The sequence below is a fragment of the Talaromyces amestolkiae genome (assembly GCF_001896365.1).
Source record: "Talaromyces amestolkiae strain CIB chromosome Unknown scaffold26.1, whole genome shotgun sequence".
Lineage (NCBI taxonomy): Eukaryota > Fungi > Ascomycota > Eurotiomycetes > Eurotiales > Trichocomaceae > Talaromyces > Talaromyces amestolkiae.
Window position 1 is genome coordinate 137,449 of NW_024468062.1, and position 15,733 is coordinate 153,181.

The 15,733-nt window shown below is 48.3% G+C and overlaps 3 protein-coding genes across 3 annotated transcripts; all 3 read right to left on the reverse strand.

The window, feature by feature from the left end:
- Positions 1-512: 512 nt before the first annotated feature.
- On the reverse strand, positions 513-6,693 carry BHQ10_009699 (uncharacterized protein; the record flags this gene model as incomplete). The annotated part of the gene is made up of 5 exons (XM_040882642.1): positions 513-706; positions 764-4,589; positions 4,645-5,127; positions 5,185-5,793; positions 6,628-6,693. The coding sequence occupies 5 exons, from the start codon at positions 6,691-6,693 to the stop codon at positions 513-515; spliced, it is 5,178 nt and encodes a 1,725-aa protein (XP_040738201.1).
- Positions 6,694-7,150: 457 nt separating this feature from the next.
- Positions 7,151-12,128, reverse strand: BHQ10_009700 (uncharacterized protein; the record flags this gene model as incomplete). Its single annotated transcript, XM_040882645.1, has 10 exons — positions 7,151-8,361; positions 8,411-9,070; positions 9,129-9,278; positions 9,367-9,399; positions 9,558-9,707; positions 9,823-9,871; positions 10,066-11,387; positions 11,442-11,763; positions 11,818-11,857; positions 11,911-12,128. 10 exons carry the CDS (start codon positions 12,126-12,128, stop codon positions 7,151-7,153), a joined length of 4,155 nt encoding a protein of 1,384 aa, XP_040738202.1.
- A 662-nt stretch (positions 12,129-12,790) lies between these two features.
- On the reverse strand, positions 12,791-15,209 carry BHQ10_009701 (uncharacterized protein; the record flags this gene model as incomplete). The annotated part of the gene is made up of 5 exons (XM_040882646.1): positions 12,791-13,061; positions 13,127-13,210; positions 13,350-14,843; positions 14,898-14,997; positions 15,047-15,209. The coding sequence occupies 5 exons, from the start codon at positions 15,207-15,209 to the stop codon at positions 12,791-12,793; spliced, it is 2,112 nt and encodes a 703-aa protein (XP_040738203.1).
- Between the last annotated feature and the right edge of the window lie 524 nt (positions 15,210-15,733).

The following is a 15,733-nucleotide window of genomic DNA, read 5'->3' on the forward strand; positions in this document are numbered from 1 at the left end:
GCATGTATCACCATCCACCATCCACTTCCAACCTCCACCATCTCGAGAAGAACAGCATAAACCGATCAAAACCAAGATGAAAGTAAGAAATCCAACGAAATCATACACGTACATGTCAAAAAGTCATTACTAACAAAAATTTCTCACACTAGACTAATGATACAATAGAAGAAGTAGAAAAAAGCCAAACCAACCAGAGCCCTAAGAGTCTTCCTTTCGATAACCGCAATGATTTCCTCATTTCTAACAGCAAGTTGATCTTTTCTCGCGTCGTGGGAAAAATTTGGAGAATACAATGAAATGAATATAAGCCCAAAAAACCGTCAAATCGAATAGATGTAAAGAATACGACAAGCAATAGTCCGGTAATTCGTGGGCATGGAAAAGATGAAAAACAATGTAGGAAATAGAAGAGATAACAGTGACAACCGGGGATACATGTAGCTCCGCATCTAGAAAAATCATAAATAGTAATTAAAGGCCAAGTCTGAAGAGGATCGATCTCAGAATCATCACTCGTCTATAGGATCGTTGTCGCCGTCAATCAGTCGCAGACGTTCCTTGGTCGTCTTTGCGCGCTTGGAAGGCCCCTTGGCAGTTTTACTGCGCTTCTTGCTCAACGCGGATGAAGGTGGAATGACTTCACCTGACACAGGCGTTGCGGCACCGGAAGGCTTCGCGCTAACATCATCGAAATGTCCTTCGCCTGGAATGAAGTCAGAAATTTGGCATCCATGTAGTGCGTAAATAATGTATTGCTTACCCTCGTGATACATATCATCCAATGTGAGATCCTTCTTCTTCTTCAATTGGGCCTTCTTTCCCTTCTTGGCAAGCGGATCATCTCCGCGCTCTAGCGCTTCTCGCTCTTTTTGTTCAATCAACTCGGCTTGGTCATCGTCTGCAAGCCACATTGCAATGTCCTTGGTGCGGTTCTCACGGTGACGAGTATTAAAGTCAACACCACCAGCAGCGCCACCTGAAATGACAACCCGTTGCACTTCTTCTTTCTGTAGAGCTCGCTTACGGATTCGCTCTTCGATTGTGCCGCGGGTGATGAGACGATAGACTGTGACTTGTCGTGTCTGACCCAGACGATGTGCTCTGTCCATGGCCTGTGAATCGATGGTGGGATTCCAGTCAGAGTCGTAGAAAATGACAGTATCTGCGGCGGTAAGATTGATACCAAGACCACCAGCACGGGTAGAAAGCAAGAACACAAATATCTCAGGACGATGTTGGAAGTCTGCAACTGTGTCACGTCGATCTTCAAGTTTAGTGCTTCCGTCAAGTCGGCAATATTTATAATTGCGGTACGTTAGGTACTCTTCCATCAGATCAATCATGCGGGTCATCTGGAAGTACAAGAGTACACGGTGACCGCCATTCTTGAGTTCGGCAAGGAGCTCATCCAATTTAGCCAGTTTTCCAGAGTCGGTGACAAACCGTCTCATAGATGGTATTTCAATCTTAGTGAAACGAGCCTTGGACGAAATCGGCTCAGGCAACAATGGAGCATGCGAGTAAGGCACAGGATCTAAGCCCTTCTCGACAATCTGCTCATCCAATTGCCGGCTATGCATGGCGTAGAGAGCTTGGCGTGCAGGCACATTGAAAAGCAAACTGTTTGTTTCCCTGATTGCTGCTTGACCGGAACAAGACATGGTTATTGGAGGCGAAGTGGCTGCAGGACGGGCTGCCGGCTCAATCAAGGCCAGTCCTCCATTATCAAATGCCTTTCGTGACACAGTCAGAAGTTCTCGCATATATCCATCCAGAGCTGAATTACAAAGATCAGAACGATCGTTGCGGTCGATCACATTAAATAGCGAGTGCGTAAGCATGGAATTAAGGTCATCGCCGTCCGACTTGTCGTAGGCCACATTAATTCGTGAGAGCCGGTTCGGCACGCCACGTCGACGAACCGCAAGTTCAAATCCTCCCAGACGTGACGTTTCGTAGGCTTCTTGTGGGGAGACATCGGCGAACCTCAAAAATGAAAACGCCTGATCTTCGGCCATGCTCTTTTTGATGTTTTCCGGCGACCATATATTCATGAGATGTGAAAGGTACTTGTTTTGGAAACCAGCCTTCGGATTCTTTGACCCGGGAATATCAATACGTCCCTCATCGGTGAAAAACAAGCGTGGGAGTTCATATTCGATGAAATTGCGCGTTGAGTAAAGCACTTCAACAAAATGACCTTCTCTCATGAATGATGCGGTCTCTGCAAAATGTCCCATAGAGAATGGAGAACGAGTATCTGCACGCTCGAACAAATCGGGATGGTTGCAAACTTTACGGAACTGCATCACGAGATTCATCAATGTAGTGCTATCAGCATCGTCACCAATAGCGGCCTTTTCAATCAAATCCATGATACTGACGCGATTGCGCAAGTTCGAATAGTAGGCTCGCTGACGGTAGGTGAGATCACAGAAAACATCCTTTTCGACCTTGTCACCCAACTCCTGCTGCACGTGCTTCTTGACACGACGGAGCATAAAAGGCTTGAGGATCATATGAAGACGCCGGAGTTGATCTTCGTTGAGTTTGGTGTTACTCTGCGCGTGAGACTCAATATCTTTGGAGAACCATTCGCTAAATTCGTCGTGAGAGTCAAACAATGTAGGCATGATGAAATGCAGCAAAGCCCAAAGTTCTTGCATGTTGTTCTGGATGGGGGTACCCGTGAGCAAGAGTCGGTTACGGCAAGAGAAACCTAACAAGTTTTTCCATCGTGAACTTTGTGATGACTTGATGGCCTGAGCTTCGTCAAGAATCATATACTGCCATTTGACTTTCTGGAAGTACTGAGCGTCCAAGACAACGAGTTGATAAGATGTTACAAGAACGTGAAACTCCGACTCCCTGGTGTATGTGAGATGCTTGCGGTCCCAGAACTTGCGCAGAATCTTACGATCCTTCGCATTACCCCAGTATGGTAGCACTTTGATGTTTGGAACGAATTTTGTGATTTCCTGCTGCCAATTGTGGAGCGTAGATGCAGGAGCAATAACCAAGAACGGGCCCCAGATGTTGTGAACCTCAGCAAGATATGCCATGACGGAGATCGACTGGATCGTTTTACCGAGACCCATCTCATCTGCCAAAATACCATTGATACCTTGCTCGTAAAGGTTGACAAGCCAGTTGAGACCTTTCAATTGATATTCTTTCAACTGAGCAGTAAGCATCTTGGGCTGCGAAATCTGGATGTCACCCAAACTGGTTGGATTTTGGAAGTTCATTTCCCCTTCATCGAGTGCAGCCATCGGGTTCTCCTCGTTATTGAAGGCTCGTGCACGAGCCTGGGCTTCTTCAACTGCATTCTGAGCATTGGCCATAGCAGCCCTGCGAAGTTCTGTTTCATCCTCTGCGTCAAAGTCGAGATCCTCGAATGCCGTAACCTTGGCCTTGGTGTCCGCTACACTATCAGGTAGATCAATAGTGTGAGCACCAGGCTTCCCTGGCTGCACCGTTTCTCCAGTCGTTTGTATAGAGGGGTCACCTGTGGCTTCTGCTTCATCAGTCTTGATTTTACGACCGATAAAGTGAGAGTACAGTTCGGTCTGAGAGATAAGAAAGTTGAGTTTTCGCTTCTGGCGATTGGCTTCGCGATCGGCCTCCGCTCTCTTGGCCAACTCCAATTCCTGCTTCTCTGCCATACGACGTAGATCTCGCTCCTCGCGCTCATTCCTCTTCCAAAAGGACATCATTTCACGCATGGTTCGCTTAGCACGGGCTTGTGTGTCCTTTGTGCTCTTGTTTGTACGTTCTTGCCATTTGCGAGACTGTTTGCTTGCTAATTGTGCAGTCTTGCGCAAATTCTCTTGACGTGTACTAAGCGACATGGTCTTGATTCGGTAAACCTTGGGGATGTCCTTTCGAGCAATATCGCGCCAAATTTGCTCGTATATCTGGTTGTAACCCTTAGTCTCGAAGGCATTAGCGGGGGTTGGCGTTGGCTCTTTCGATCGAGCACCCTTGGTATCTTTCTTGGAAACACTTGGGCGAAGTTCGTCTTTGGGTAGGATAGCTATCGGCTCGTCCCTCTCTGCAGCTAGATAAGCTTGCTCAGCTGCATCCTTTTCGGCTTGCTTCTTCTCTTTCGACTTCTTGGGGCGAGCCGAAGGAGTTGGGCGAGATGATTTCTTCTTCGAAGATGGTGACCTTTCTTTGCCAATGTGGAATGTGCTTGTAGTGCCACCTTCCATATTAGGAGCAAGAGGGGTGACCTCACTGATCTCTGCCGGTTGGTTGCCTCTTTCGAGAGCTCGTTTGACACCTTTAATCTTCTTCTGGGCTTTCTCGGCTTCCCGCAAAAGTTTCTCCTTTTCAATAGGATCGACTGTACGCTTGGCCCTACGTTCTGCCTCGAGCTTCTTGGCAGTCTCGATGCGTACGGTGTTCTCGCGACGACGCTTTCGTTGCATGTCCTTTTTGCGCTCTTTCTCATCCTGAACCTCCTTGCGTTGAACCTCAGCAACGACTTCACGCTCGTTCGCTCTACGGAAACGCTCGCCACCAGCCTCGGCGCCATTTGTAAAGTTGGCGCTCAGTTTTAAGAGAAATTCGTTACGGCGGCGCTATATGTAGTCAGTTGCGAATGTTTTCAAAATCACTGTGTTCGAGTCAGCGTACCTTCATCTTATGAGATTCTAGAATATCGGCCTCCATTGCTCGCTTCTTGCTCTTAGCAATGTAAAGCTTGAGCTCCGCCTCGAAGCCAGTTTCATCCTCAACGTCGCTTTTCTCGGCTCTGTCGATCTCTGCCACTTTTCGCTCGATGGCTTCGGCATCTTTCTGCGTCAAGCGTGGTGCTTTTACAACGCGCGCTTGAACGATAGGGGCAGGCTTTTCCTGGTTTTGCAAGCCATTTTCACGCGGAGGTAAGAGTATCTTTTCCTCCCGTTCCCGTTCGACAATAGCCGGTTGCTTTTCCTGGCTTGGTTTCTTCTCCAATCTAGGCAAAACTGGAGCAGGCTCTGCTTCTTTGGTGCGAATTATAGGCTGCGAAGGAGGGAGAGGAGGCGGCGGCGAAGCTCGTCGAGGCGGTGGTGTATCCTCGGTAGGCTCTGAGAGAATGCTGGCAAAGGACATGGGATCGGCAGTGCGTGTAGGTTTCTATATAGTCATTAGGATTTTATTCGACGTCGATGCGATACAGTAATGAAAACTTACGGTTTCCTTCGGCGAAGGTGGACGCATCACTGGAGAGTGAGCAAGGTATCTGCTAGACCCGTTCTCACGAGCAGACATGAATGAGGTGTCTGGTTCTTTCTTGGGAGATAATAATTGACTCTCAAGACGGCTCGGCGGATGAGAATGTGAAGCGGCTGGCTGCCCGTACGAAGAAGGGCGAGTATCAGACATGCCGTGGGTATGAATCCGTGGCAGGGAGTAACCAGAAGCTGCTGATCCTGGATGTTGTCCCGGATAAGAAGGAGATGTATCCGAATGAGGACCACCGTTCAAGGGAGGCAAGGTGTTGGCTAGCGGAGAGCTAGCATGAGGAAAATGCGGACTGCGGGAATAGGATGAGGTGTAGGGTTGAGGTGTCTCCGGAGGGTGTTGTTGGTATTGATCATTATTCGGATAATACGCGCGACTTTTTGGGGGTGAAGAAGAGTAGGAGTTGTAGGAGGATTGCTGGCCGGGTGGAGGAGATCGTAGGCTGTACGGTGGAGCCCCCGACATGATGCCAACCAGCGTCTCCCGCGACGCAAGACTCGACTGCTCGGAGAGAAAGTATTTGTGAGATCGAGCGTGGCGGGKGKGGKGTGGAATGGACTAATTTATCTCTAGCGACAGCTGCGAGCCATGGATTCTGTACCAAACCCGGCGAGTTAACGAATGAAACACCGCAGGAGTCAGATGAAAGAGCTTCCTAGATAAATCATATAACTAGGGCAAAGGTGGCGATAATACCTGATGCTTTTATGGAATCGGAAATGGACAAAGTGGATAAAAGGCGAAAGGAACACGTCTTCGCGGGTTGGCTTGAGTAATGTTGGTTGCGGTCAGAGCAAAGCCGACCGTTTCTCGCGACCCGACTTGCTGCCACTTGCTGGAGACAGACAGCGCCGCCGGGTCAGCGTGCGACGGATTTTGTATTGATAAATGATGGTATTTTTGTGATTTCAGCACGTCGTATATGGCTGATCTCGATGCAGAATGTCCGTGGTGCTCGGATTGGTCCTCCTCTTTGGCAGGGAGAGAAATAGCCAGACGGGGTCCGTGAGGTGAGGCTATTGTCGATAGTTAACGGAGGAGAAATGGAGTAAATCCCGGTGGTGGAGATAAAAGAGGATGAAGATGGACGATGAATGGGATGGGAATAGATAGGGGATGTAGTGAAGAGGGAGAGAGGGAAAGGGAAGAGAAAGACGTTGGGCGGGATTGACGATGGACGTGATCAATGATGAGCTTGGCTGCTCTTTTCCCTTTCCCTTCCCTTATTTTTCCTCCTTTGGCTGATTTGCTTTGGAGTTCTCGCCAGACGCCCTTCACCATCTCATTGTTCAGGTGTTGCTGGCCGCGTTGGTATTAGTATTACTGTTACCGCTGCGCCGCTTTCACGAGGGATAGCACAACAGGACTGCGTTCTGCCACTGTTACACTTACGGTACTAGCGTCCGTAACAGACCGGATACCATCCTTACGAACGTCATTGGCTCGATTTGCTTCCATTTTTGCTTCTTCGGCGCGAAATAGATTACACTTTAGCCAGCGTACAATACACCGAATAATACAGTAGCAAATTAGATGAACGCATCGCGATTCGAAAAAAACACAGGATGCATCCAGCTACACCGCGTCTGGTGGCGATAAATACCAAGTACGAAGTACATCAGATTACTGGAAAATCAACCTAAAGATCGCACATGATGACGACTTTTTTGCTCATGTGCTGGCTGAAAAGTGTTCAGATGCATACAGCCCTTTTCGGAAAGAGAGGCAAGCAAGTTCAAAAATCTCAGCTCTATATAAAGAAGTTGTCAACCATCAAGGTTGGACAGAATGAAGCCCTGATCATTTTTATAATAACAGACAGACGGATGCATAAAAGGTATAGCAAGAAGGAAGAAGGACGGAATAGGAAAAAGAAAACAAGACGTGAAGTAGAATCGTACACATAAACCTTTCATCAAACCGCCCCCGGCCCCTTATGATTTGATTGATCTAGGAGAAGCGTGGGCTTGATAAAGTCCTCGTCCAGCTGTCGGAACCATTCCGCGTGATCGCCCGTTGGGCCACCAGAGAATAATTCACGTAGCGCATTGCGAGCTGTTATCGGCTCACGATGTGTGCCAGTACTACTTTCCGTGGCGCGCCTGGCAGGGGAAGCGCTGGTGGATGCGGTTTGAGGTTGAGATGGTGAGCGACGCAAACGAGAGGTAGATGGTGCTGCCGGAGGAAGATCATCATCCGAAAGAGGGTCGACATCCAAGTCGAATTCATCTAGATGATCTGCGTCAATGGCCCCATGTTTTCCGCCAAGTCCGCCAGCGATGTCTTCATCGCTGCCAATGTCACTTCCGCTACGACTGCCAGTAACGACTCCCAAAAGTCCCTGTGTAGCGGACTGATCACGATCAACAGAGTTGAATTTCTTCGTCCTGCGCGCCGCACTCCTTGAACGGGATGGGGGACTCGGCCGACGGTTGTTGCCACTTGAATAGCTGTCTGTGGTAGGCACACCTGGACGATCACCGACATTATCCAGGGGAATGGTACGGTCAGTGACACGCGGTGTGTATCCTATGCCAGAGCTGTTTGCTCTCTTATAGTACGTTCCGCCGTGAGTAACCTCGATATCGAATTCATCGTCCGAGTCAACTTCTTCAACAACTCCGGTGCGGATCCCGAGTATGTCCAGCATTCGGGCGGTTGTACCTCCGAAAATTATAACTGTGAGGACGACGACGACCAAGACCGTCGCCCTCAATGCAGGTGCGTTGGGACCTGACATGCCAGCTGCCAGTGCAACACCGACCGCACCACGCAAGCCAGCCCAGAACAGCATTGCCTGGTACGAGAAGGGAAGTTCGTCGGCCACATCCTTTCCCCGTCGTCGGGCTCGGTAGCGAATGAACCAGTTAACTGCTTTGGATAGCGGGAAGACTGATAGATACCGCGCAAAGCAGATGCCCAGGACGGCGACTATGATAAAAAGTGGTTTGAATCGGAGTTCCGATTCAACGAGAAGGTCAAGGCCCAGATAAATGAAAATAAAGTTCTCGCTTAGTTGTGACATGACCTGGAAAAGGTATTTGGTGGTGAGCTGTGTCCTTCTGGACATGTTGTAATAAGCGTAATGTTTGAGCGTAATTCCACAGAACAGCAGAGACACAATTCCTATCTGACATTAGTAACATGGAATGGTAATTCTCGAGGAAAGCCGTACCAGAAAGATACACTCCGTTCGAAAAGAAGTAAGCGGCATATGCAATCAAAACAATGAGACAGCTCTCAATCTTCGGCAACCGGCGGACATGCGTGTACTTGAGGAGCAGCGCCGTCCCAATTCCAACACAAATACCGACAAGCATACTACCAAAGAAAACCAACAAGAAAAGTCCAATGGCTTCAAAGAGATTGAGCACAGTAAGTTTCGCCGCGTCATTGTCGGCGTACTTTTGCGCAGTCTCGAATAAGACAATAGCGACAGCATCGTTTAGGATCGACTCGCCAAAGATGACCGTGTATAGCTTGGGCTCGACTTTGTATAGGTTGAAAATCGCGAGGATCGTCACTGGATCGGTTGCGGAGAGGGTCGCGCCGACGGAGATGGCTTCGACAAGACTAATGTTCAAGCCATCCAAGGGAATTCGCGTCCATAGGTAGAGAATAAGGCCGAGCACCATAGCAGATATAAAAGTACCGGCAAAGGCGAAAGTCAAGATTGTGCCGATATTGCGAAAGAAGTTTGCCTGATGTAACTCATACCCCGAAGCCAGAATGATCGGCGGCAGAAGCAAGTTGAAAAAAAATTGGTAATCGAACGTGACGACATCTTGGATTGGCGACGAAGGTGTCAATCTTATAATCAAGCCGACGAACATGCCTAGTCCACGAAAACTAATTAATACAACATCTTAATTGGGTGTTGGGAGGCTACTCACCACCGAAGATAGACAACACCGTTTCGTGCACGGCCTGTATCTTCCTCTGTTGAAGAATATAGCTTGTGAAAAGCGCACCTATCAGGAGCATGATCAGAATGAATAAAGCCCAAGAGCTGAAAAACTCCTTCTTCTCTGGTTCCGGCGCATCTGTATTCCATGTCTTAGTGTTTGCTTTCAATCGACGCTTTGCGTAGTTCGAATCTATTTTTCATGAGTGAAGGGTTGGAGAACATACCATCTTCCGGATCTGTATCCTCTGCCGCCCTGCCTGTAGAACACTGTTAGCATCAATACCGCTTTTGAGATGCGGTATTCGCATTGACTGGAACAAAAACATACGTAAAAGCTCCCCCGCAAACTGAAAGGCATAGTTGGCCGCCATACTATCCTTCAAATATATAGTATTCGTTCGCACCTCGAATCAACGTCGCGCGGAGTTCGAGAGTGCAGCTGCCTGCCCCTGCAGCAGATATGTTGTTGAAGTGGTGATATCTAACGAATCAACGAGCTCCAGATGGAAGACGCCCGCACCGAGATGTTGTGTACATATCCCCAGGAGAGCGGCAATGCTGAGAGCTGTCCGAATGAAATCACGGTAGCAGAATAGAAAGACAAAACACAATATCCGATTATGCGACAACGGATGAACTGCAACTTAGCTTCAGGAATTGTTGATGCTGCAGTAACTGACTTAGATACCTGGCCGGACTGCTGGCGTAAAGCACATGCTGACTGTCCCGCTAGAGCCAATCAGGGAGCTGAACAGACCCACTCGTTGCCACCCTGATAAGGCTCACTGATTGGCTTGTTTAAGCCCTACGAGTTCGAAGAGGAACGGAGTGTACAGACTACGGAGTAAACAATCATAAAATTAAATAGTAGTATACAATCAACTAGAAGTAGAGCCCTTCTCTTCAAGCCTCCTAGCTAAGACAACAGCCACCAAAGCCGCACMCCCGCCGAACCGCATAACCCATCCAACACTATCATCCCAGGGCTCATCACGCGGCTTCTGCAACGCCTTGAAGATCAGACTGCTGATTATAGTAGAGAAAATCTGTGGAAAGGATATTGCGACGTTGTGTAAGCCAAGCACAATTCCGGCTTGGTCGGTGGATGATTCGTTATCGATTTGAGGGATAGTTGCTGTCGCCTCGATGTCTTGTTCTTCGTCATTCTCGTCCTCTTCATGATTCCTTGCGGTTTCCGAATTATGGATACTGTCAGAAACGGCTTCAAGTTCAGCTTGAAGTCGATTTAGTCGTCTTTCTGCGTCGCGCTGCGCCACTTCGGCGGATATCAACGCAAAAGGGGCCCATAGCGTGACGGCCCAGGAAATACCGACAAACCCAATCACAACTGTAGCTGCTTGCGAGGTGCTGATGAAAAATGTGCTGAACATACATACTGCTAGTAAAGCTAGCGAAAGCAGCCAAGTGCGTCGCAGAGTCAACCCGGGGATCTGGATTCTCTTCATAAAATCAAATCTCTTCTTGTCCTCATCCACCTCACCGCTTACAATGGAACCCCCTTCACGAGCCAAAAGGGGCTCAGATGCAATTTCACCTCGAAGCTCAGATATGGATCTTCTAATCTCCGCTTCCGCGGAGTCAACATCCTGCGCTACTGGCATGAAGTCGGCATTAGCTGCTGGGACCTGTATTCGTTTATACGACGGAATAATCAAAAGCGGCAAGACAATATTTGCCGTAAAGCACACAATCGCATTCACCAAAAGAGCAAAGGAACCAATGCGCGTAGCATCTTCCCATGCTTGATTGATTTCATCGTCCGTCAAGTCACGGTGTTTCTCGAAGATTGGGTTCACGTAGAGTTGTCCGATATAGGTTGTTGAATAGTATAGAAAAGGGAACCATGCAATCCAAGCTGCGAGTTGAACTTCACACACTTTCCGGATTTGAGGCGGTAAGTTGCGGATCGACTTCCAGACTCCCTTGAAGAATGAAATTAAGCCCATGCCCCCCGGGGGCGCTGGTCCGTCGAGGCGCGGGTCACGCTCTTTGATGGTAAGACAACTGACCAATAGTGTAACGCCGAGGGAGAAACTGGCGATCAAACACAGAACTTTGAATTGAGTGTTTCCAAATATAGGAAACACTTTTGGCAAGTCCATATACCCAAGAATATAGCCGATGATGTTGCCAGCGCCGGTCAGTCGACTTGCCCATGCATTAGCCGGCTCCTGTTGATGTGCTGGAGCACAGTCCACTATGAAAGCTCGAATAGCAGCCTGTACTATAAGCACCACCTCATCAGTACTGTACCACCCCGATGATGTTGGAAACATACCAGTATTAATAGCAAAATCCAAACAAAACATCATAATCGTCGCAAACACCAACGTCGTAACCTTCACACCGCTTGACTGCGCATCTGCACCGAATATGCCAAGCACACCAGCAGTAATCTCACGCACCCAAGCCAGGATCATTAAACAAAAGATCGTGGCCAGGCCACCGCCAATCATGAAGGGCTTCCTCTTGCCCCAGGGGATACGACAGTTGTCACTCAAGATACCAATGTAGGGTTGCACAAGTGTGCCTGTCAGGGGACCAGCGACCCAGACAATAGCCAGAAGGGCTTTGCTCATGCCTAGGGAGAGCAAGAATGGCTATATATGTCAGCTAAACATGAACAATTCACTAAGAGACCGTTCTAAACTTACGGAGCCATTGGAAAGTTCAACGGACCAGACTACTTGCAGTCTTCATATAATTAGTATGTATCTTCATTTCGAACAAGAAGATTACCCACTTACCCTCCTATACTCAAAGTAAGCAGAACAAGATACCAAGTACTCTTCGACTCCTGCTCAGCTAACTCATTCCGCCGCGCTTGAGCAAGCGCATCTGCATCTACATCTGCATTCGTCGCAGCGAGAGCAGCTTGACGCTGAAACTCGCCGCTCGATTTCGCCGGTGACATTACAAGCGGCGAGTTTTCGTCAGCATCGCTGAGATGATCCGACTCCGGCATCTTGATGACCGGATTGTGTTGGCGTCGATGATGACGATTTGATTGTCCCAGATGAATGTGTAAGAGCTATTCAAGAAAGATATTCAGACATGTTTGAGTTGACTGACAAATCCGTACGCCCAGAGAAGAAACTAAATCTTGTAAAAATGATATCTCATACTTCTATAGGTCAAGTATATGTTCAGCACCGTGGATACATTCTAGGCGGTCAGTTGACGTGACGTTGACAGTTGAGCTTCCACGTGACGCGCCCGGCAACCGCATACTAACTACATACGGCAACATGACTGGTCAGGCGCGTTATTGATCAAGCACTGGCAGTCTGGATGATCAGTGTTTTGTTCTTTTAGTCGTTCAACAGGAAAAATTTGAATATTTAAGCTTGTTACTATAAAACTCGCAAGCTTACACGCGCTACAGACATACATACAAAATTCATGTACATGAACAGATCAGTTTCGCCAAACAACCATAGCCAGCAACCAAGACAGGTTCTAAATGTAGACAGAAAGGAAATCATATCACGGAAATTATAGTCAATAAGAAGAATACGCATTGCCAACGCAAAGCTGCCAAATATTGCTCTTGGCAAAACTTGAAACATAGACCGCCGAGGTCACAGGAATCAGAGTTGTTCTATACTTAAAATCCACCTCAGCTATTTATATCTGCTGCTGCAGATACTGAGGGGATATCAGATGCGGGGCTACCATTGTTGACATGGAGGCTTGCATTGACATGGTGGCAGCCGCCGACATGGGGGTCATGGTGGACATGCTAACGACGCTTGGGTGGACGAAACTGTGAGAATCCGAGCCTGGTGACTCTTCTTCGAGCGAACCAAACTCTTTTTCTTCGTTCTCCAAGTAATCATCACTCAGGGATTGCTGCGAGTTGTGGCCATCCTGCTGAGTCTCATGGGTCCGACGATGTCTATAAATAAGTCGATTAGCCTTGCAGATCTTCACGGACACTTTTTTGGTAAGGCAAGAACTTACTGGGCAAGGTTGTCTGAGCGGGAGAAGGCCTTGTTGCAGTATGGACAAGGGTAGGGCCTTTCCTGTGTATGGGTCCTCACGTGCCTAAGTTGCAAATCAGAAATTAGTCCCGGCGGTTATTCAAGATGACATGGCCAATCAAGTGACAGAAACACAATCTTGTATAAAAATAGAAAATGAATCCAAGGGAAGAAACGGAATAATCCGTAAGAAATAAACGTACCGTTTCAGATGTTCTAATCTCTTGAAGAGGCGTCCACAAGAAGGAATAGGGCAGGAGTGTGACTTTTGCGGATATGGCCCTAGCTCCATCATTGTGGCACTCCTGGCACGACGCACAGGGCCGGGACGTTCAGACCGGCCCAATAAACTGTGAGGCACAGAAAGATCGAGAGAATCATGATTTCCAAGACCAGCTAGCTCGTCTTGCTGCTGTTGCATCATGGTGTGAGAGTGCTCAACACCTTCTTCCAGGCTAGGAAGTGGGGTGCCAGTACGTGAAACTTCATGAAGCATGTTTTTCTGCGATGCAACGTTTGACGTATAATCGTTTTGCAACGATCCGGAAACAGATTGGTCATTTGAGTCTGGGATTTCTGTGACAGGACCTACAGAATTTGAAACAGAACGGCGCAGGTCACTTGGCCTGTATGCAGCGTAGCTGGTAGGTTGTGTTTGCACACCTGACGCCTGTGCTGCAGCAATGGCGTTGGTGATCCCAGGTGGGATCGAGGAGCGACGCCGGCGTTGCTTGTAGGTAGGCGATCCTTCTATCACGGAGAAAACATTTCCTTGGAAATGACGAGAGGTCGCGCCAAGCGGATTTGAAAAGTTTGAAGGCGGCAATTGCATCATAGGGTGGTATGCTGCTGCACCGACATCTGGGATAGCTGTGTAGAGACCAGTCTCTTCGTTGGCAATGTATGCAGGCTCGGCACCTAGCATAGGCTGCTGAGGAGGCGTGATTGGTTCAAATGAGATACCTCGGTTGCTGTAATCTTCAAATTGGGATGAAACAAATGATGGAGCAGGCGAATATTCCATGTAGGATGGCATAGACGTATGGCGTTGGTGCAAGCGATTGATTGGAATGCTGGTGCTTCGTTCATACTGAATCTGGGCGTAGTCGTTCTCCCTCTTCATTGACATCGGGACCTGGTTGTACAGAACTGAACTGCCAGTGTCCTCCGGGAGCATCGTCATCGCGGATGGGGCCATCTGCGGTGGAGGCATAACGTCAACGGACCGAACGATGGGAGAGTTGGGCTGGCCAAATGTCGTACTTGCGTGAGCAGAAAAGGATGAAGAATTGGCTTGTTGCGCCTTGGTGAGCTGCTCATACAGCGATTGGGAGGAGTCAAACTCAAAGGAGAGAGCTGGCTCTGCCACAGCCACTGTAGTAGCTTCCTGACCCATTTTCTCCCTTTTTAAGTCGCGCTCCAAGGCATCCAGGAACAGACGGTCATGTGGAACGCTGTACCAGTAGAAAACCTTTTGCTTCTTTTGTGTGCGGATGCAATTGTTCTTGTATAGAAAGTCGAGAAATGGGCTCTTGGGCTCCTCGAGCGAAGCATCAGTGCCTGATTTCAGGTTGCGCAAATCAGAGAAAATTCCCTCTTCAAACTTCTTCGAATTTTTGACGGGGCGTCCGAAAGCCTGGAAGCGGAAGGATAGACATCGCACAATATCAGTTCCAGAGATATGGAAGAGGTTGTTCCTAATACAAGTCAATACTGTTTCATTGATGCTTGTACACATTCAAACCACCCACCATAGCACGCAAGAAATATAATCACCCGTGGGCAGGAGGAAGCGCCGAATGAGTTGATCCGGACTCCAGTCGACGGGTGCTGATATCAAGAAGTATTTGACTTTGAATCTGTTAGCAACACGATCTGCGAACACAGACAATACACTCACGATTATCCACTTGCTGCAGCGCGACCTGAGCATCTTGGGGCAGACTTTGTTGCGCTTCACTGGACAACATGAAGGTCTCGGGCTTCTGAGGGGGCGCCATCACGGCACCATGTTGAGGGTACATTTCCTGCACATCAGAGAAAAACTGTTCAGTCCAGATCATTTTCGCGCATCATCGTCGCACAACGATGCTCAAGAACAAAGACGTCGCAGTGCGCAGAGTCAAGCAACTGACAGGGTGAGTAGTATCATACCTTGTCTTGATGTTTTGAGCGTCGCTGAGATCGCTCGAGTTTTGTATAAACGTTGTAGATATAGTGGAAGACGTCTCTTCCCAGCCGAAACGTGCTGAATCAAACAATGGAACAGGATGAATAAAAAGAAAATACAAGTTTCCTGCAGCCGATGTGTTTTGGAAATTAGAAAAGACGGTTATAACGGGCCTCGTGGCTTGCAGAGACGGATCGAATGACAACCAGGTCCGCAAAGTGATTGATTATACAAGAGCAAGGCGACAAGGGCGAAGTGTAATGAACATCGGTCAGTCTTTCTTTCTAGTCGCGTTGGTGATTGTTTCTGTTTTGGTACTTTTTGTGTATCGTTTGAATATGACGAGAATAAGGTGCTGAGAGGAGCCAGCCTCTGCGATAATGCGATCGAATAAACGGGTGAATGAGAATGATGTAT